The sequence below is a fragment of the Aptenodytes forsteri genome, unplaced genomic scaffold (genome assembly GCF_000699145.1).
Source record: "Aptenodytes forsteri isolate BGI_AS27 unplaced genomic scaffold, ASM69914v1 Scaffold290, whole genome shotgun sequence".
In the NCBI taxonomy this organism is placed as follows: domain Eukaryota; kingdom Metazoa; phylum Chordata; class Aves; order Sphenisciformes; family Spheniscidae; genus Aptenodytes; species Aptenodytes forsteri.
The window spans coordinates 985,079-1,007,255 of NW_008795244.1; the positions used below are offsets into that span (position 1 = coordinate 985,079).

The window sequence follows — 22,177 nt, forward strand, 5'->3', positions numbered from 1 at the left end:
CACTAAGGATCTTGAACTCCACCATTTTGTGGTCCCTGCAGCCCAGGCTGCCCTTGAGCTTCACATTCCCCTCCTTGTTGGTGAGAACAAGGTCCAGCATAGCACCTCTCCTCATTGGCTCCTCTACCACTTGGAGAACGAAGTTATCATCGACGCATTCCAGGAACCTCTCAGATTGCTTATGCCCTGCTGTGTTGTCTGTCTAACAGATATCGGGGTGGTTGAAGTCCCCCACGAGGACCAGGGCTTGTGAATGTGAGGCTGCTCCTATCCGTCTATAGAGGGCCTCATCCACTCAGTCTTCCTGGTCAAGTGGCCTGTAGCAGACCCCCGCCGTAATGTCACCTGTCCCTGCCCTCCCTTTAATCCTGACCCATAAACTCTCGGTGGGCTCCTCATCCATCCCCAGGCGCAGCTCCATGCACCCCAGCTGGTCACTGCCATAGAGGGCAACACCCCCTTGTCTCCCCTGCCTGTCCTTCCTAAAGAGCCATCCCATAGGAGCCATCCCATATTTTTTCACATTGACATTTTACTGCCGGACGTTCAGTGCCCAAGATCTTTTCCATGATTCACTTTATAGTGTGATATTAGCAGAGGATATCTTCACTCACATTACAATAGTCTAAAAATAGAAAAGTTGTTTCAGAAGATGGCTCTGTGCCAGCTGCATACTAATACAGCTGTCTGGAAAGAAGCATATGCAAGCAAACAGAAGAAATGCTAGAATTATTTGCATTACACTTCCATGCTTCACCAGCTCTCTAAAATTACAAAACCTACCAAAGAGACCAAAATCGGATGAATTTGAACAGGAATCTGCAGTGCTCAGCCATCCAACTGTACACAATTGCTTTCCAACTGCAAAGAAACCAGAAGTCATTCTCACTTACTAACATTTTAAGTTCACTAGATACAAAAAGAGAAGAAAACAAGTTATTTTTTTAGACTGAAAATTCATAAAGGCCCCTCCATACTGTTATGCCATCTGATAAATAAAGGCATCATTGTCCAATGCCCAGCACAGTGCAACCATCACTTTTTACTCCTCAGGGACATTGCATTCCTAGGCGTCAATTCAATATTAAGCAATTTTAGGTTTACTTTTCCACAAGGTGAAACTGAAGCAGGAAGAGCCCAGCTCCGGGGGCTCCTGAAGCCTGTGGTAGTCAGGGAGCAAGCAGCCTCCAGGTCCCTGCTCCAGCTAGGGATGGATACCAGTGAATTATTTCTTGGCACGTAGAAGGTCGTGTTGCAAAGCAGCTCAGAGAGAAGGACTGATGGTCCCTGTTAAGAACATTGCAGCTTGCCAAATGCAAATGGCCCAGACCCATGGCAGCAGATCAGCCCCAAAAATAAGTAAAACTAAAAAAAAAGTAAATCCCCTCCAAGCTCACAGCACATCCTCCCACCCTTCTCTGAGGTATCCTACCCATGAGAGCCCAGCAGCAAGATGTGCCAACAAGGAGCAACTAAAGCAAAGCAGGAATGAATTTTTAAAGTGAATCTGATGTACACAGAACAGAGATGACCACCTAACCTGCCAAGGAAAGGGAATTTGCACACTTGCTACCAGCAACCCCATCCATGGACATCTGCAGCGCTGCTCTGCTCCCCGGAGAAAGGCACGGGTGAAGGAGAGGTGGCTCAGCCGCGTGTCCTGTCTGGGAGCAGGGACCATGGTTCCGAGGGCAGGTGCTGTTTTGAAGAACAGTCCTCAACAAGCTGAATGGCCTTCATCCCTCCCCTGAAAGCACCCGGTGTTCCTCAAACCCAGCAATGGGAACCAGACCTAATTGCGCAGTAACAGAGTAACACTTCAGCTTCAAAAGAAGCCTTTTGCACGCAAGAGATTTCTTACGGCTGGAAACCAGAGGATGGCCGCTGCTCCCCCGGGGACGCGGCCGGCAGCCGGCTGCCCTGCGGATAGATGGCAGGGATGGATGGCTGCACACCAGCGCTGCCGTGCAGGGCTCCGGCTGCTGCCCTGTGTCAGCAGCTGCGTGAGTGCCAGAGGGATTCCTGCAGTCCCTGCGAACAGGGCATTTTGCACCACAGCGGGAACGGGTCCTGCTTGCAGGTGTTGTTGTCCTTGTGAGAGGCACTAAGCTTTCCCATCACAGCTTTTGCGATTGAGGTACAGGTGGTTTTAAGATAACTTCATCTCATTTCTCTGTCCACTGCCTTTCCCTGTTCTGGAAGGGGGGTTTTAATAATTGAATGCACAATGCATCAAAAAAGGACAAGGACAGCTTGGGCACAGAAATAGCCTTTTCCTCAGAGAAACAGCAAGTCTGAGTCTCTCCCAGCTTTCTGTGAAGGATAAACATGAGGGAAGTAGCTCAGCTTCTAAACATCTGCATTTCGAAAACATTTCTAAACATCTGCATTTTGAAAGTCCAGACCAAGTTCCCCAGGCAAATGTGATTAAGGCTGGTTCCTCCTCTGAAGGGTGCAGATCCCACAGGCCTTTCAGGATGCCCAGCCCCTGCAAGTCTGCGGGTGGCTCTCCCACTCCCTGGGGCACCTTGCCAGGGCTGCCCTTTCCCACCGCCCCAGGGAAAACCCTTGCTGGCTGGATGAGGAGGGCTGACACACAGGCCTGACTGGCTCTCCGGAGGTGAGGGGAAACACGCCTGTGTCAGGCCTGTGAGTCACCCCAATGTCTCCCTACAGGCAGCCTCACTGCCCCTCCTTGGAGAGGAATGCTCCAGGGCAGGGCTGCTGCGGCAGCCAGCGCCCCCAGAAAACCCGAGCCCACAATCTTGCAGCAGATGCAAGTTTTTGTTCTGTGTGTTGGCCTTGCTTATGGATTGCAAGGGAAGAGGATGACCATGTGCCTTTGCAGAGAAAAGCAGGCAACAGTTTGAGATGTGGCTCAGCAGCATACTCGGTGAAGAACAAGGGGAGCGTGGCCGAGCCCAGGAACCTGCACAGCTCACGTTGACTTTAACATCTTTGGATCATGCCGTGGGGTTTCGGGAGCCACCAGAGACCAGGATGTTTCCTCAGGGACACAGGCAGCCAGCTTCTTCAGGCGGATAAGAGTGTTTGCAGTTACCAGGCAGCGCTGCTTTCCTAGATGATCTGAGGCAGCTTCAAGACAGTCATTACAATGGTGACTGGCAGAGGCTTTAACAGCTGTGACGCCTTCCAGGAGCCATCCCCGGTTTGGCACTGGCCACTGTTGGCATTAACTGCGGCAGGGTGACTGCTGCCTCTGAGGTCTCAGATTAAAGCTTGGGAGAAGAAACTCAAATTGTTGATTTAAAAGAAGAGATGACGTTATTTCACATCTTTAGTGTTGACTCTTTTGAGGAGCTAATTCCAATTGTCTGATCAATGAAGCTCATAACACTAATACAAAGTTAGCAGCAAGACAGAGACACATATGCAATTATTTTGGCTTAACGAGATTTATTTTTATTTCATCTGTTACAACACTAGCAAGCAAGAGATGTGTTACTCACTAGTTTCTTAGATTTTACACTTAATTTACATCTGCCTTCAGCTTGGCACAAAGTGTAGGAAAACAGCGTTTTAAAATACTTTCTTCAGTCAATGAAAGAAAACCCTCAAGATGTGCCAAGTAAGCTCACACCGTAAGAAGTACTAATGTCCCTCATCTCCAAACGCTTCTTATAAACAAAAACCACCAGCAGCTACTGAACTGATAATGACCAGAAACTGAGTCTTTCCCAGCTGCAGAAGTGGTACAGCTCACCCCCAAACCTTGCTTTTATTACCTAGAGGGAGGCCCAAGACAAGCTTTTCCGCTTTTCTATCTCAAAAAAATTCCACTTTTCAAGGACTTGGTCATTGAACAGCACAAATAATGACCTGAAGAAAAGGCTCTCTGCTCTTACAGGAGAAATTACTGTCAGAAGCTTGTTTAGCATTTTAGCAACCTGCTCCCAGGTGCTCAGCCAGTTACTGACTCCAGCTCAGCAGTTTGACTTTAAAAGCCTCAGAACAAAGCGTTATTTCTCTAAACACAATCATCTATTGAAGTCTAAGAAGCTGAGGCCTTAATAAAGTTACAAAGCTACTCTCTCTGTATTTTAGAGATAATTATAGGGATAAGAATACATATGCAAGCTTTATACAATCTCATTTTTAACTTATCTTAATGATGATACATTAAATAGCTAGGAAGGAACAGGTCCACACTGAGCAGGCAAGGCAGTAAAGGAAATGTAAAGCAGTCATGAAAGTTTCAGCAGATCTACGGTGACCTGGCTGCAGTCCCTGGGGTGTAGGCTGCCAGCTCCCCCTGCACCAGCACACGCGTTTGCTAGTCCACATCCCCAACCCAGCAGCCAGTTTCTGAAACGGATTTGCTCCCTGAACTGATCCACCACATGGTTACTAGACACTAGAGCCAGACCAACAGACAGGCTGCAGCCAGAGAAAGAGCTACAGAAGCCCCAGTGCAGACCAGTTTGAAAAGTAAATTGTTTAGTCATTGTTAGGTCGTAGTTGTTAGAGGGAGGGATTTTTCCCAAACACTTTAAAACATGCAAACACACATACAACTCTTCTTTCAGTACGGGGCAGATCAGTCTTGCCCTTGCTGCTCCTGACATCATTTTGCATATTTTTTTACAGGGTTATTTTGGAGTTTGGGGTTTTTTTGGTTTCGTGTTTTGGTTTGGGTTTGTTTTTTTTTTTTTTTTTTTCCATATTTTATCTTCTTCTAGGTACTAAGGGTGAATCCCAGTAAGACAGCTTCTTCCATGGTTCCTGGACCTATACAGTTTTCCAGTTAATTTGGACCACTGTAGTTTCAAGGCCAGAAGGTACTTCCCATCTATATGTATCAAATTCTAGCAAAAAATGTATCTCACAACAATTGATGGAAGGTAGGGCAACTATTTCAGTTCACCAACAACAAACCTCAAACTGAAGAAGTTAAAGTTATTATGACAAAGACTCAGTAAATAAACAGCAACTCTTCCGCAACTGGTGCCCAATGGAGAGTGCATGTTTAAAAACTCAGACATGAGCATTCCTTCTTATGAGCTCCTCATGTAAACTTATGGATCAATAATGTCATTTACTAAGTACTTTGGCTCGCAGTTTAGAAACTCATCACACAAAAGCATTTGGCAAACATAGAGCAAAATACCACAGCTTAAAGTTTTCAGCACTGGTAAACTAGTAACCAGTTCAAGTCTTTATATAAGGGATTTTTGGGGTAGACACATTTATAAAAATAAAAAAAAAAAAAAACAAAAAATCTCATGACTCTGCATTTCAACATCTCCACACAAACTGAAACATCCAAACTAGAGCACAGTGAGGTGATGCTCCTGCTCCGGCAGACGCGCTGCCTCCAGAAGGGGCATCCTCACTCCTCACCTGCTCCAGCAGATCTTCAGTGGTCGCCCTGGCACTAGCTTGTACGGCAGCAACCAAGTCAACCTGCTAACCGGTCAGAAAACTCACCCAGCCAAGCGGGAGTTTCTGCTGAGGAGGCTGCACAATGCAGCTCACTATGTGGCCAGGCACGTGCAGAGCCAGCACAAGGGACAGGATGGGAACATGTAGAAGGCAGGAGGAAAGAAGCAGCTGAAAGGGCTGGGCTGTATTATCGACTGCAAACTGTTGCCGTGCACTCAGCATCCTGGAATATTTTGGAAAACTATATGAAACCCAGGAGCGTACGCTGTGAAAGCGAATTGCTGGATTTAAACCAGTGTAGTTGCTGATGGTCCACGTACTTTAAAACGGGGAACCCGTTCATCGTCTGCTTAGCTACTCGCTAGTGCAGCGTGAACAGCTCTCCCTGCAAAGACACATACTGAAATCTCATTACCAATTCCCACCCTTAGAATGTGCTCCTGTATCACCTCGCTGTATGGAGGCACCGTAGCAGTTAACATATGGTGCAGGATAAAAGAAACTTTAAGAGAAACACATTGGGAAGTTAGACCATAGTCAGCATGTAACAAATGATGGAGAGTGACTTACTTAGGTCATTGTCCATCTTGAATGCAATGTCCAGCTGCATGATGAAAAGCATGAACTGGAACCAGGGGCTCATCTCCTTCCTGGGGAGGGGGATGTGCACGGCAAACACAATATCGTTAGCTTCGATCTGCCTGCTCACCGCCTCGTCGAAGTCTTTGAGCTTCTCGCAGTGGTTGAGTCCCCAGGGCGTCAGCCACTTGGTTTTGTGGTGGTTTTTTCTTACATCAATGCACTTCACGGACGTGTAAGGAACAGCTGTAGTGGGACTGGGAGCTGCAAATGGAAGAGAATCACACTTTTAGCATCTTTACATGTCTTATATAGTGGTTTCCCCGTCAAAATATGCAGCTCCCCATTCAACTATTCGAAAGTAATTTAAAACAAATGCATCAAATGATTCTCCTTCACAGTTCCCTGATCTTACAGTTAAGTAATTAAGTTTATTACGTCTACAGACATATTACTGACTTTGTAGTGGGATCAAATTAGGATTAGCTGAAGCAGTGGGAATCTGCCAGTTCAGTCTCAGATACCTCAGTTACACCAAAATCACGCAGAAAGTTACTGGCGTCTTTTTCTGTGCATACACTCTTCTAGTTTGCTCACTCAAGCAAATCCAATTGCAAAGCATGCAGATATCACAAACCTAGATAGATGAACTAATCCTAGGCCTTGTGGTCCTGCAGAGCAGGGCAATGCTTACCGCAGTGATTCGAACCACGCACAGCTACATGTTTCTTTGGGCAGGAAGGCTTTTCTCACTGCTGAACCATGCAATTCTTTTAAAAAAAACACTAGGGGAATAAAAAGAGCTCCCAGCACTGATAAACTGGATATTGCTGCATTAATTCTTCTTTACTTACTTTCACGCCCACCAGTGATCTGACCTGGAGCATGCCAAGTGAAGAAGGTGGCGCAGTCCTCCCTGTGCCGTAACTGTGCCATCTTCCCCAGGACAACCTGGCCCTCCCCAGAGGGATGATGAGCCTCATGGCAGCGTGGCACTAGCACTACTTCCACTTCACACTCCCTCTTTATGTGGAGGTACATCCTCATCCCAACATAGCTCAAATTAGTAAGGTAAGCAAAACATCTTCAGAAAACCAAGATAAATGCAAACAGGTTTCTATCCTGTGAGGTTATCACCCACAGGCACCATCGCCAGTGGACCGTTCTCATGGATTTTTGCCATCGTTGCTGGAGGCAGCAGTGCCATTTTGAAAGACTACCAGTACTTTTGCCGCTTCTCTAATCACACTGCTAGCGGAGCAGGTCCTACCTCCATCACACAGCTGCTGAGGGAGCATGCTCAAACAAGGGATGCAAGTTAGCCTGAATCCTTGTAAAGGGAGAGAGCAGCACCACTCAGCATCTAACCCAGCCCAGGGCCATCACCCACATCTGCTGTCTGCAAACTTGCTGTGGGAGCCATCTCAGCCTCGCCAAAACTCCCTACATGGAAAAGAGCAGGTAAGCTGGCCACCTCCATGATGCTCCAAAGATCCTTGCTCGCCCACTGCTGCTAACTGTAGAGAAACATTTTGCATGAAGGCATTTCTTCCTTTTGCTGTAAGTTAGGTGTGAACTAATGACTATTACAACCAAAGATTTGTCTCTCTTTTTCCCCTAGCCACAGTTTTTTTTGAGATATTGGGAGAAAAGAAGCTGAATAGAGATCTGGGCTCTGAAACGCTCCCCAAATTCTGCATTGCCCCCATTATCACAGCAAGCGACGAGGCTTTGTGCATGTGCACAAGGTACACATTATCCTGATACAGTGAAAATGGGTAACATTCCAGATTAGATAATTAGAACTATGGAGGATTATACTGCTCGGGCTTTACATCGATGAGGAAACAGTCAGAAACTCTGAAGTACAAATAGGGATGAAAGCAGAAAAGAAATGCATTCCACCTTGAGCCAGAATTTCAGCATAAAACACCTTCAAATCTGAGAGAAAGAAAAGGCTTTTAAAAACTCAAATATATTTCCAACATAGTTCTTCCATGCAAAGACTTCTTACGACAGCGGTTCTGCCCTGTTTCCAATATCATTTGGGAAATAAATATTTTAATGCATCACAGAACCGGCAAACCAGGGAGGCAAGCAGAGCTGGAGACATTCCAGTTCCTCACCTCCCCAGTACGATCAGAAGGGCTTCCACGGGTCAGAAGGTCCAGCGACCAGAAGGTTGATAATTCCTCTGTCCCTTATGGATCTATTCCCTTTTTTGTCATTGAAAGAATTTTTTGCACAACAGCCAGCTCAACACATTTTAACGCCCAATACATTTCACTGCAATTAAACCAGAACTGTCCTATTTTCTGAAGTATTACCAGGAAGGTACCATTGGACATGCTGTAATGAATTCCTTCCAGCTTCACAGGTTTTGGGAAGCAGATGGAGCAGGTTAACTCTTTCTTTTTAAGCTGTTAGAGAGTTTTATTTGATTTCTGTTTTCACTAGAATTTGAAGAAATTAAAGTTATGTAAGACAAGTTTCTTGTGAAATGACATTTATGAAAAACCCCAAAATATCCAGCCCTTTTTAAAATGAAAATAGGGCTTGAAATTAAAAAAATTAAGTGCAAACAACGTAAAAATGCTCTAAGTGATAGAGCATTGAAATATTCCTATACTATGAGTTAAAACAGAAGTAGCGTATAGAATAACAGATATCCAGGCATATAGAATAACAGATGACTTAATGTCAAAGTCTCCCGAGAAAAGACGCTGAGGTGATCCTGTAAAATTGGGGATAAGCCAGCCAGCCCGTGGGCTCCTGCAGAAGGCTACTTTCACATTGCCACCATCCTCATTCTGACAGACGGTCCAGGACTTCCCAAACAGATCACAGCCTGCTAAAAAACTCCAGCAGCAAGCAATAACACCCTACCTACAAACTGCAAGTATTTCAATGAGAAAAAACAAACCCAAACTGAGCAACACCCACCCAGCCACCTCCAGCCCCGTCCGGGGCAGAGCCAGCTCAGGGTTCCCGAGCAGCGCGAGGTTTGGCCAGGCTCAGCACGCTGACATCCGCACGCGCTACACCCAGATGATTCAGACCTGGCTCCCTCGTCATTTGGACACAGCATCACAACAGCAACTCTGTTGCCTTTTGGGATCCAAGCCAGGAACCCTGCGTAGCATCTTCACTAACGTGCCACCTCGTTAGAAAGATGACATCCGCACTCCTTCCTACAGGCAGGGGAGAGATGACTCAACGTGCGAGTCGGGAGGAAGTTATTAAAAAGCAGTTGTTTATAAACTGCATTTTTTCAATTTTTTGACAGCAGTAAGTTTCTTCCAGCTGAAAAGTAGCAGTGATGCTGGCATAAATGGTCGGCTAAAAGGAAAGGGATTTGCTTGAGCAGGAATTCTTCCAGATTCATACCTGCTCTCGCTATCAATCCACAGCCTAAGTGCATCACAGATACGCAGCACTGCTGCATCTCAAACCCTCGCTGCGTCCAGCAGACGTCCGGGAACCACAGAAAGCTCATATGTTACAGCAGCCCCAAAAAGAACAGATCATTGATATGCCAGAAAGAAACAGCAAAATAGAATAAAATAAAGCATTCAACAAACAAACAAAAAATGTAGCTGCAAGTCCAGGATTACAGAATGCTTTAATGACGTGCCATAAGTGCATAAAACAGTGCAACGTTCCTTTATCATGCCGCAATGCAGAACCTAGTAACCGTGGCTAAAACTGCAGCTATAAGTGAACATTAGGAATATTGTTGTGAAATAAGCCAGACATTGAGGCCAAGCTCTCAGGGCTTTTTAACTTTGACAGATCTTTGTGTGATTTAAAAGTAGGCATTTCTGAATTAAGAGACATTGTTACTTCTACAGAGAAGACGAATGTTTCTTGCTTTGATGCAACTCATTATAGCCATAAATACATGTTTTTATCACTGACTGATTATGATTTTAAATACTTGGCATGCTAACACAAGTATCCCCTCTGCCAAAGTTACAGCTTTGAGGAGCAAGAGACAATTACTATATATATTCCTTGTCGGGAACTGCACACCAAACAAACGTCGGCACTTGGCTTGCATTACTTGTTTGGCTCCAGTCCCATTAAATTCAAGTGAGTGTTGAACCAAGTGGAAAAAAATGCTTTGTGAAACTGCAGCCAAGTCAACTAACAGTATTACAAAGTGCTATGCAAAACAAAGCTAGCATCGAGGGATTTCAGTTAAAACGTGGTGCCAAGCAGGCTGCTTTCAGTCATTCTGCCTGTGGGCTGGTAGATGGTTCAGCTTTATATATTAAATGATATATGTCAGCCTGTAAATAATTAAATAGCCGTTTGTGCATAATACAGTGGATAAGCCTCAGCCCACGTTCCAGTCTGCTCACTGTGATGAGAAGCACTGCTGTGATGCAGGTACCATTTGGAGGGGTCCGCAGGGTAACCAAGGAGCAGGGCGTTTATCAGGAGGGTTTTGCACAAGCTGGTCGGGAGCGTGGCTCTCCAGGACCCATCTCAAACAGGAGCCAGCCCTGCGAGCCTGGGTTAGGGCTGCCCGGGGAGCCTCCGTGAAAGTGCCCTAGCTCCAGGGGCCGTGAGCAGGCACTGGGCAGAGACCCCTCGCTCCAAGGGGTTCAACCTCAGCAGCGCTGGATGCCGAAAGCCGTAGGCACGAAGCCAGTGGAGCTGCTAGCCCTGTCGGTGGATACTTCCAACCCCCCTACTTAAGAGAAAAAACTTCCCACAGACAAGTTTAGAGACAGGATGATTCACAGCAAACGCTTTCAGAGCAACAGCCATGATCTCCAAGGAGTCGGCGTGCCTGCGCCCGTGGGAAGCGGGCAGGTGACTGTCACCACCAGAGCCCTCCTTAGCTCTGATGGGACAAGCCTTCATTAAATCTTCCTTAAAAACCCAGGCAAGCACAGACATGAAAATAAAACTAACAGAGTCTGAGCAACCTCTCTTTTGCAGTTCACTGGTTTTCATACTAGTTTGGGGAGTGAATACAGTTTACCCTCTTTGAAGCTTGTTTGCGTATATGGTATAAACACACTTGCCTTAAAGGTATGCAGCGACCGGCTCACACAGCCGGCCCATATGCTGCTGGGGAATGGGGAAGCCGCCTGCTCCATCTCCTCCAGAAGAGGCTTTGGAGGTGCCTGGCTCACTGCAAAAGCCCCAAGGTTATCCCAAATTACATGGGTCACAGCAGACCCTGCCATTCCCTGCCATGGAAGCACGGCTCCTTGCAGCAGCTTTAGCCAGTGAGCCTGCTGGGAAAGCCGGCTGCCTTCAGCAGTGTGGCCACCGCTTCCCGGGGAGGACTTCTGATGAACTTTCAAAGCCATTTCAGCTATGTCTTACAGATTGAAGCAACTCTTGCATGTAAGTTCCAGCAAGGCTTTCAGTGAGACTTTTCTCACTTTTCATATTGAAAGTAGTATATAGCCAATGGTACATTGGCTCAAGCATACGGATTTTCTCAGGCTATGTCCCCAAGAAACAGCAGCAGTTAAAAGGAAGAGAGACGTTTAGTGCGGGGGGGATGGACAGAAGTTGAATTGCTTTCAGTTTTGAATGATCCAAAACTACTCAGTCTCATGTTGAATTGGTAGCAGTTTCACACAAAACTAAGAAGATGACAGTGTTACAGAATAACTCCAAATAAGGGGAGTTGAAGGAGACATGTCAGCTTACCTTACATCTACTGGTCAGAGAGGTCAAAGATCTTAAGACCTGATTCAGCAAAAGATGTCATGATTTGGTTTCTCAGCACTGGTGACCATCCTCATTGCCAAGATACAGAGGATTTCTCTCCTACATCTCAACTGGAATCAAAATTCTTTCACTTCACACAGACTAAACAGAGTACAAGCAGAGGCAAACAGCTGAAGTGGTTCACCACATGGCTGAGACACCCCGAGCCATCCAAAGCTGCTTCTGCTGCCCTATATTCTCCATAGCAAAACCCTACAGCATTTGCTGAAGAAACTGCGCATCCTGCCCCGAATACCCAGCAAACCAGTAAATAGCAGGGTACTCTGAAGGGACCTGGGGGATCCAGGACCGTCCGTCACTGGTGTCTTGCTTTCTTGGGCCACTGGGTTAGATTGTGGTTACCACCATGCTCCCAAGTCTGGCTTTGGGAAATCCTCAGAATGGAAAGTTTTAATTCCATTCAAGGTGAGTGCAACACTGTGGCCAACTAAATGAAACAAATGGAGTATTTTGGGGGGTGCGGGAGTTGGCAAAAGTTGTAGCTGAGACTTAATCCTCCTAGTTTGGTTACTTAAAAAGGAAAGTAAAAACCCATTCCCCCAATCAATACAAGCATAATTAATCACAGCATCCTAACCTTGATTTTGTTAACATAATTTTTCAAACAAAAGCTAGAGCTTCATATTACAAAATAATGATTCCTTGGACACCATATTAAAAATGAACCCGTTCAACGGGAATAGCACCATTTGACGCTGAGGAACCAGAGTTACTCCGGATGAGACGGGACCTTGGGAGGTCTCTTGTCCAACCTCCTGCTCGCAGCAGGGTCAGCCAGGAGGTCAGAGCAGGGCACTCAGGACATTATCCCACCAGGTCTTGAAGGTCGTTACTGCTCCTGGGATGCTGATGTGCTGCTCTTGCTGTCCCCTCATCCCCATTTTTATCATTTCACATACAGACTAAATATTAAGTTACTATATAGCAGTCAAAGTTGAGTTCACACGCGGTAGAGATTACCACCAGCTGGATCATGTGCACACACCAGTCCCAATGAGTATATTTTCCACTTCTTCAGATTTATAGTCACCACTTTCTTCACTCTCTCCTCTGAATACCCTGAATCTTTGCCCTATATCAAATAGCCACGTTTCATTCCTCAAAATGGTTTTCAATGCTGTTTCTACAACCGAGAAGATCAGACTGACCAAGTCTTACCATTCTGTGAAATGCTACATTGGATCGAGAGAGGCATTGGGAAATCCTGCTCTCGCCTGCAAGGGTGAAGTCTCCCCACGCCAAGCAGCAACTGCATTTACAATCTGCATATTTGGTGATTGTATGAGAGCATCTGCCACGGAGTATGTCGTATGGACGTGACACAATGCAACCGCCACCACAGTTCACTTTTCATCTTGGAAAAGTCACCGCTGGTTTTCCCTAGAGCTCCCAGTTCTCTTGCGTGCTACATCCCAGGTCTTGCTCTTCCCTTACCCCTACAGATGTTTCTGCTCTTCTCCACCCAACTCCCTCCCTCCCGCTGTTCGGTGCATTTACAGCTGATGCTCGGCTGCCCCTACAGAAAATTTAGGGGACCAAAGCTTAGTTGAGGTAGAATGCAAAAAGAGAGAGCAAAAACCAGTAGAGTAAGGAAGCTTTTTGGTGGCAATGAACCTTTAATGAACCTTCAAACATGGGAAAAATGACATTTCACCATCAAATTTCTATGAGAAAAAACAAAGTTAAAGACCTAACGCTTTTAAGAAAGAAGAAAATAAAGCCCACTTTCTCCAAATGGCTATCTATCCTTAATAAATACCCTTTCACATCTTTGTGCCACAAGCAAAACTTGTTCCTACCTATCTCTTGGGCTTACCTCTCCTGCAAAGCACAGTAGCGATGGTATGTGGGGATGGGTGAGGGCAAATGGAACAGAGAGACTCATTTAGACAAACTCCAGCACCATTCGTAGCCCACTGGACTTACCCTGAAAGATGTCAGCAAATAGCACTGAGCAGCTGTAGAACTAATTTTTTTTTTAATTCTCAAAGCCCCAGTTCAAATCTTGATGGGGCTTAAGCCAGTAACACTTGAACATCTCTCTAGTACCACAATAAGTAGCTTTTCTTTAGTTTCAGCTATACTGTCCTTGAAGCAATCTATCTCCATTAACATGTAAGCATTCATTGCCCTTTTCTTTTCTGAGAAGAAAAGCAGAAAATAAGATCCTGCCTGTAAAGGGGCTTACCTCAGGAACCATTCCTCAGAGAAAAAAAAAACACAACTGTTTCACTGTATTTAGACTTAACTATTTAGGTTAAAAAAAAATATTTACTAAAAAAAGATAAGTGAGCTCAATTTTTCAATATTTTCATTTTACAATATTACGTATGCCTAGATTTGCATAAAAGCCACCATCGCTCAGTTTATTAATTTCAATAAATTAGGTAGATCTTTAAAAAGCTCCTGCGATAAACCCTCAAGTAATTCCTTCCCGCCTCCATATTCCTGCAAACAAGGCATTCAGCCCAGTTACAAGAATAACAACCCCCCCTCTTCTCCCACATGAATACTTACCTCTATGATATATATTTTGCACCTTCTCATCTAGAACACCTACAGCATTTCAAATTAACTACTGACCCTTGCTCTCGCACTATAAACAAGCCCTTTAGAAAATCTCAATTGCATTGTGTCTACATTGATTAAAGCTTGAATCCTACTGACCTCATGTGGTGTTAACTTCTCCCATGCACCAGGAGCATTCCGCTTTTCTACTCAATTACCCCCTTCTGTGCAGAGCCATCACTACCCAATGAGCACACACAATGGACTTCTGCTTCATTACACTAACCAACAGCAGGATAGGAATAAACAAGCTAATTTATCATCGGACAGACTGAGCTTTTCCAACCAGAACAGTGAGAATCTGAATAACATTATATATACTTCTTATTTATAAATATATATTTATTGCAGCATGAAAGTTTTCTTTCCTACCTCCCTCTTTCCTGACTTCGATGCCACCAGTTTAGTATGTTAATGAGTGACCACTAATGCAGTCTTCACTATTTTTTATTACTAGTTACTATTTCACAAGCTACGTGAAAGCCTTTTTCTGAACACTGCAGCAGCTTTTATATGCAGAATTGCTGTACATTTAAATCACCCAATTCATCTTTTAAAAAACAAACAGAAAACCCCCCGACTACCTACTAGAAGCCCATTCCCCTTGGGAAAGGTATTTCTTTCTTATCATTTGACTTCAAGCTTTATCAAGACCATAGTCCTTTGAAGCCCCAGGGCACCATTTCCATCCTTATTTACAGTGGGAGTTGCCAGACATAGTATTATAGCTGAACAACTTTATTTCTGTCATCTCCGGTAGATTTGTCAATGCTGTACATTTCTCTGTCTTTTTGGTTTCAGACCATAAAAATGAACCTGTCCAAACCACGAAAGCCTAGTTTGGGAGATTGCCGACCCAAGCTCACATTCTGCATCCAGGTCTCCTGCTTTGGATGTGGAGAACAAGCCAGGACTGGGCTGTGCACGTACCTCCTCTAGTGACAGTGTTGGCTTGGGCAGCACTGGCTTTTGCATCTTGTTTGGAGGGTGATGGGAATCCTGATCCATTCAGAGTACAGCTGGATGGAAGATGGTATTTGGTGGCACAGACGGCAGCCCAGACCTCTGCCATACTCAAACCTACCGTTTTAATAGACTGGGGCGGGAAGCGAGCTGCCAGGATTTGGAGGTCCCTAACCAAGCGCTACAGCCAGCAGAACAGTCTTACTGTGGTTTTGAGGAATTTCTATGTTTTCTCAGCTTCCTATAACCATGCAGTAGATAGAGATATCTGTGTATATACGTGTTGGGGGGGTGGTTGGGTTTTTTTGCTCAAGGTCTGTTCTTCAATGCTATTTTTGCAGCTTTGGGCCGTGCTAGCAGAAGAGTTGTCCATGCGGCACGGCCTCTTTAGAGCAGAAAAAACTGGAGATTTTCTCCAATAAGTCAGTTCTCAAAGAGCCACAGGAGCAGCTGTGCCAAGAGCCTTTAAACCTGAAAGTGCAGTCGGGATCCCCGCTGCGGGAACAGGGATCCCCGCTGCAGGAACAGGAGTCCAAGCACCCTGCAAGTCTGCTGCCACCGAACACCAACCAAAGGGCTTCTGGGGAACAATCTTGCTCTCACAGATAAGGGATTATTCCCTCAGACCCAGGCAAGTCACAAAGCAAGAAAACCTTATGAGGCAGCAGAGTACAAGCATATTTGCTGGAGAACTGAATGAATGACCTCCACAATTCATATACATATGCAACAGCAGCAACAAATGCAAACAAAGCGAGCACTAGCAGTATGAGTTCCATAAATGCAGAAATATATATTAAAAAATATTTTATTTAAAAGAAGGAAAAAAAAAAGCAGAACTGATTTACTAATTGCCACAGACAGTTTGATCTTCTTCCAAGTTGTCCTTTGTCAATTTTCGACTCAGATGAAATGCATTTTTTCTACGCCCAGCCAAGATATTAAATCCCTGCAAACAGAGATCTAAAATAGCAGTATGACCCGACGTTATCCAGCAGCTTTTTTTCCTGAGCGACTGCCTGAAACTCTCCTCGTCGACCACTACAGATAACGAGATACCTTGAAACCGCCAATACTCAGGTATGTAAAGAATTTCATCTGCATTTGAATAGGAGGGATCAGATCCTCGGGCACTTCCTCAGGCTGGGGCCAGCAGCAGGCAGTCCTGGAGCAGATGGACACCTTGCGCCCTTCAAAGGCTTTTCGAGGCTATCAGAGTTGTAACTTGACTTCAAAGAGCATAAACGTTATTTACTAACGAAAAGACTTCCTGCTTAATCGTCATCCCTTGCAAAGTGCAGAGAGGCAGCACGACCATCTTGGTAAGTGTTCAGGTCGCGATTAAAACCAAGCTTGTTTAGTTAGTATCAACACAAAAGAAAAGAGGAGCAGCAAGAGGACGTTTAGGTAAACTACAAGGCACAGAGTTTCCCTGATGCATCTCTCCCAAGTTAACTGTAGTTTGGAAGTGATGCAACTGTGAGAAGAGCAAAAAACTAGTGCCTCGGAGGATTTACAGCCTCGCTGCCCGCTCCTCAGGCCCCCAGCACGGACGTTTCTGCCTGGGAACTCTCAATTTCTGGCACATTTGCCCATTCAGCTACAGTTACAGCTCTTAAAAAGAGGAATTGAGCAGACCTAAACTAAATAGACATGACCTTTCATGTCTGCTTTTTCATCGGCTCCCAGTGCTTCTGCCAAGGCTGCAGCACTAAAGGAATGTGTCTATACAGAGGACTCTATTGGCATTCATGTCCATGGTACAGCACCGACCTATTCAGCACAGCTTGCCCGTCTTCTGGAGAGGCCAGCGATGAAAGAAAGTCAGGCACATAAAAATGGTCTTTGTCCTGGAGCTCACAGACACTCTTCCCTAGCAGGCTGCATCCACATACCTTAGAAATGAGAGCGTCTCTCCTGTCAAAAGATCAGTTCAGCCCTAAGAAGGTAATGAAATCCCAGGAAAGAAAATTAAATCCTGGAAACTCTCTGCTCAGGAGCCAAATCAGACATTTAGATAATGAACTGGAATTGTTCATAGCCGCTCAGCCATTTATACACATGACTCATTATCTCTCTGGGCGAGACACACAAGTAAGAGTTTTATTTGCTCCAGTCAAAACAATTCTGTTTTTTCAACCTTAAGCTGAGGCAAGGGAGCAGTGAACCTGCACCTTCTTAAATGCATCCCCCCTCGTCCCAGAAGACTCGTGCTAAATAAATACCTCCACTTTTCCAATCAGTTAAATTTGTAAAGTGTACAGTTGGGCACCGATCTTTCTGTACTTAACTGTATGTATGCCTGCTCCCGGACTTTGTCTTCACTAGAGAGAGGTTCTCTTGCATTCAGTCAGCTCATTTGAACTGAAACCAAGATAATCTGTGACTTGGGACAAGGCGTCCTTGTAGTCATAGAAGTAACTCACATAAAATACGTTATTGAAAAGTTGTCTTTTCAATAACTTGTCTAAAGGAACAAAAATCACAGTTTTGAAGCAGGGATATTGCTCCACAGAGCTCTGTTGTCCGATTTTCTCCTGTGCCCTGCATTTCAGCCTGCCCATCTGCCCAGCAGCTTTGCTCTTTGCTACAGCCTCCTGCGGTACTGGAAAATCAGGGGCAAGACGCCCATTGCTTTGCTCGACTAAAGTAATGGAGAGAGAAAGCCACAGGGAAGGTGGGATAATTTCTTGACCCCTGGTCGTTAGAACAGACCAGACCATTCAGTGAAGCACAAGCTAGCTTAACAACAAACCAGAGAGCATGCCAGAGTCAGAGGCTGCAGGTTTGTACATCTGCCCAGCTTTTGTGGTGATCAGGCAGCAGCACAAAGCCCACCGAGATGCATGAAACCCTGCCTGGGCACCAGCAGCACGCGGGAGGCTCAGCATTCTCCCGTACTCTGTGGGAGCTGCAGAGCTACGGAGCAATATGAAAAGTGCCCCACGCTTTGGGACTTGATTAACACAAATTCCCCTGCTATCTCCATGAACTCTGGATAGATTTGAGCAGTAAAGTCTGTTTTCCTTCTTTCCTTTTTTTTCTTTTTAAAATACTGTAGATATAAAAGATTCCAGGTTGCAAAGGAAATTAGAAAGAGGGACACCATTAACAGCTTTCCACCTGGTATACAGAGGAAGATAATTTGTAATCAAAAGCTTTGGTTTAAAGAAAACCAAGAGGCATTAAACCCACACTAGAGTCAAGTCAGATTTCCACACACATAAAATTTCTACCACCTGGCCAGCAGTCAGGAGGAGAGGACACAAGGTGCCCTAGCCCACCTTTGGCCCTAGAGCAGCAGTCGTGGTGTGGCCTCCATTGGAACACCCCGGTCAAAACCCCCAGTAACAAGCACAGCCAGACAGCTGCTGCAGCTGGTCCAGCTGTGGGAAGGTTTGTCCTCACGCCGAGTCCAAGGCCATCACCAGCTAACCTGGCTCCACGTGCTGGTTAGCGCAACTCAAAGCCTGTACAAGCCTGGCGGCACCCCTGGAGACAGCCAGGATGCCAGGTATCTGGCTAAACCCACACCGTATATGGAAAAGGCAGAGCATACATATGCATAGTATGCGAGGGCTCCTGGGAATGCTGGCATGACTGTAAATTAGTGTTAGCCTAATTTCTCACAAACATTAATGCTGCCTTGAATGATAACAGAAAACATTTCTGTTTGATCCCATTCTCCTAAAATATATGTGTGCTATCACTCATAGCGGGGTAGTAAAGATGAGGTTTTATTACGACTAATTTTATGGATCACGTTTTATCTAGTACTGATACATCCTAACTGAACACAACACACACAATCCAGAAGCATAACCTTTAAACAAGATGTTTACCGTGGAACGGAGCAGACACCAGACATTCTGCAGGGTTTGAAAACAGGATGGTTTGAAGCAGTGACAGTCCCAGTTGTCTGGAGCCAACAGTTCATTACTGTAGCATGACAACAAAGAAACGGCCCAATAAAATTCTCTTTTGAGGTGTTTTCTCACTCCCTAGCTTTGCAAAGCTCCCTTAGATCGCCACAGGACCTTCACCCTGGTAAGGGAATGACTCCCATATGTGTACATCTCATGCTTTGCCAACATACAGTTCTAAACAAAATCCATGTGAGAGCTGATAAGACTCCTGCTTCTAAATAAAAGAGCCATTGGAAATGTGCAAGCCGTATTAAAATTCAGGCATTATGCAGCTGACCATTCAAAAACTAGCTAGAGAACCACCACTGGCAGAAAACCCCAATTTCAGAAAAATGAAGCTTTGTCATCGTATCAGGTACCAACATGTTGCATTTGTGTATTTTGGACTTGCACAAGTAATCTGTTAAAATAGAGCACTTAGTCATTGTTTTGAAACATGACCTAACTGACTGCTAAAGGAAAGGCTGGTTTAGCTTTGTAGCTGTGTTCCAGTTGTGTACATATTTTGGTTTGTCTAGACCTGAATAAACTAAAATAACTAGATTCTTGGTGTCTGTTTGGTGCACTGGATCAAACCAGACCAGGAACGCTATTTCAGTGACACCTCAGCTCCCATCCCACCTTGTGTCACACCTCTCTGAAGAGCAGCAGTCCCGTGTCATTGCTGCCAGAGCTATCAGCAGTTTGTGTACTCATAGCACTGCTTTGCTCCCCACCCGCTGTCTCCAGGCATGCTGCAGAAGAATACCGGCCACCGACCCATTTCTCACCAGATGCCTCTTAGAAAATGCCACATGCTAGGGACTCACTAAAGGGACAAGGACCCGGGGCTGTGGACCCCGGCTGTGGTCCAAGGGATCTGTCACAAGCCACTGGCTCGGAACTTCCAGGGACACGGGGACACCAACGGGACACCAATGGCAAGGCATGCTCCAGGGCTAATTCCTGGGAAGAGTTTCATGCAGACCCCCGGGCTGCGGTGCCCTGCTCGTGTGCCACTGTGCCAGATGTTGAGGACCACACCTAGTTCACACATAAGAACTTAGAGTTGTTTCACGGCACCATACACACTTAGGCTTCCAGCTCCCAGGAGGGCCAGCTGGAAGCTGTCGGAGCCCATCAGCACAGTTGCCCCACATCCACTAGAGCGAAGTGGGGGATGAGCCTCTTAACTCCTTGAATGCATCAGAAGTGGCAAATACTGCGGAGGAAAAACCAGTTTGGGTGATTGTTCAGTGCAGTTTTATCTGCTAAAAGATCAGAAGTGGGGTTTTGCAGCAATTAAAGAAAGTTTGCCCACAATAACCCCCTAGGACTCACCCGCAGATAGAAGGTGCGCTTACCCCAGCGGTATGAAGTTACTCTGAGTTTGTGCAAGACATTGAGACTCAGCCCCGAATCCCTGTCTCCGTTGGCAGAAGAGCTGCTCGGCGGCAGCGGGCCCTGCCCAGCAGACCTGCCCACCCTGTCCAGCCCCAGCATCAGCTTGTGCCCCCCACCCAGGACGGGGCCACTGCCATGGGTGCCCGGTGGCAGTAGCCGGTAAGGCAGGGAATAGGCAAGATGGAAGACTGAACTAACACCATCTAAGTTCTTTCATCTCCCAATCCCCACAAATCTGAACAGAAACATTTCTGTTTATTCCCTTAAAGCTAAACATAAACATATCTGTTTATCACACTTGTCCCCAGATGACAACAGAAACAGGGCTTTCTGATCAACACCTTCCTTTTGTACAAGCAACTTATTTTTTTAAACTTAGAAGCGAGAAGCTACTAGAAAAACACTTTTAAGATGAACACCGAGTCTGGCTTCTCTGCACAACACAGGCCACGACATTTTATCTAATGAATCAGCGTCGGGTTTGGTAACCTGCTCTTGAACCAGCTCTTAAAGAAGAAAAAAAAAAAAAAAAAAAAAAAAAAAAAAAAAAAAAAAAAAAAAAAAAAAAAAAAAAAAAAAAAAAAAAAAAAAAAAAAAAAAAAAAAAAAAAAAAAAAAAAAAAAAAAAAAAAAAAAAAAAAAAAAAAAAAAAAAAAAAAAAAAAAAAAAAAAAAAAAAAAAAAAAAGGAAGGAAGGAAGAAAGGAAAAAAAGCCAATCCCGATAATCTTCAGTGTTGGTTCAGGCCCACAAGACTAGAAAAACTGGGTTTTAATCCAGTGTTTGCCACCGACTCCTTTGTGATTAAGCAAAGATGAGGAACTGAAGCAAGAAAATGAGAGAAACTAGTTTTTGAAAATTATGTTTAGTAGAATTCCTACGGGTCTTAAGAACAGATAATTAGAGAGGCTACAAATGCAAAGCACTAATGGGCATCAGGTACACTGAATCTGCTTTCGGAGGAATGGCTGTAGACATTTCTTCAACATCTCTCAAATAAAGACCATCACGAGAACAGTCCAACTTTATTCTCCCAAATAAAAAGTGCAACAAATTTTCCCGATGCCCTTTCAGAGCAACGTAACTTCAGTTATCCACAGTCGTTACTGAAAATCCCAACGGCCCCAAACACGAGCCTGCACCAGAGGAAAGGGAATAAATCCTCGGGCGAGCCAGCCCTCGCCCCGAGGGGGAAGGGGAGAGCGGGGAGGGCTCGGGTCGGGAATTCCTCCGCAGGGCAGCACAGCCCTTCCCGAACATCTCAACACTGGAAATCGCCAAAGTAGCCAGATACATACGACGATCATTACAAGGAGCCGGCGCATAACTCAACTGCTTTCTAGTAAAAAAAAAAAAATTCCAGGGACTGCCCCAAAACCCTGCTCTCCTCCATCTTTCTCCTTCCGTCCCCCAGCTCCTTCCCCAGGCAAAAATCAAAACCCCCGGAGGCAGAGGGATGGCAAACCCCGACTGCAAGTTTGTTGCCAAAGCTTACATCCTACGCCGGCACTTCCCCAAGGATTTTGTAACGCTCCCTGCGAGAGCTAATAAAGAAATGAACACAATCCGGGCTTGGAAGTTTTAGGCGAGGAGGGTTGCCT

At 45.3% G+C, this 22,177-nt stretch overlaps 1 protein-coding gene across 1 annotated transcript in view; it reads right to left on the reverse strand.

Annotated features, from left to right (window-relative positions):
- Nucleotides 1–22,177, reverse strand: part of WLS (wntless Wnt ligand secretion mediator) — a 41,645-nt gene that overhangs the window by 18,429 nt on the left and 1,039 nt on the right. The window contains exon 2 of the mRNA XM_009278737.2: nt 5,974–6,246. Coding sequence (XP_009277012.1) covers nt 5,974–6,246 — 273 coding nt within the window. The remainder of the gene's footprint in view (nt 1–5,973; nt 6,247–22,177) is intronic.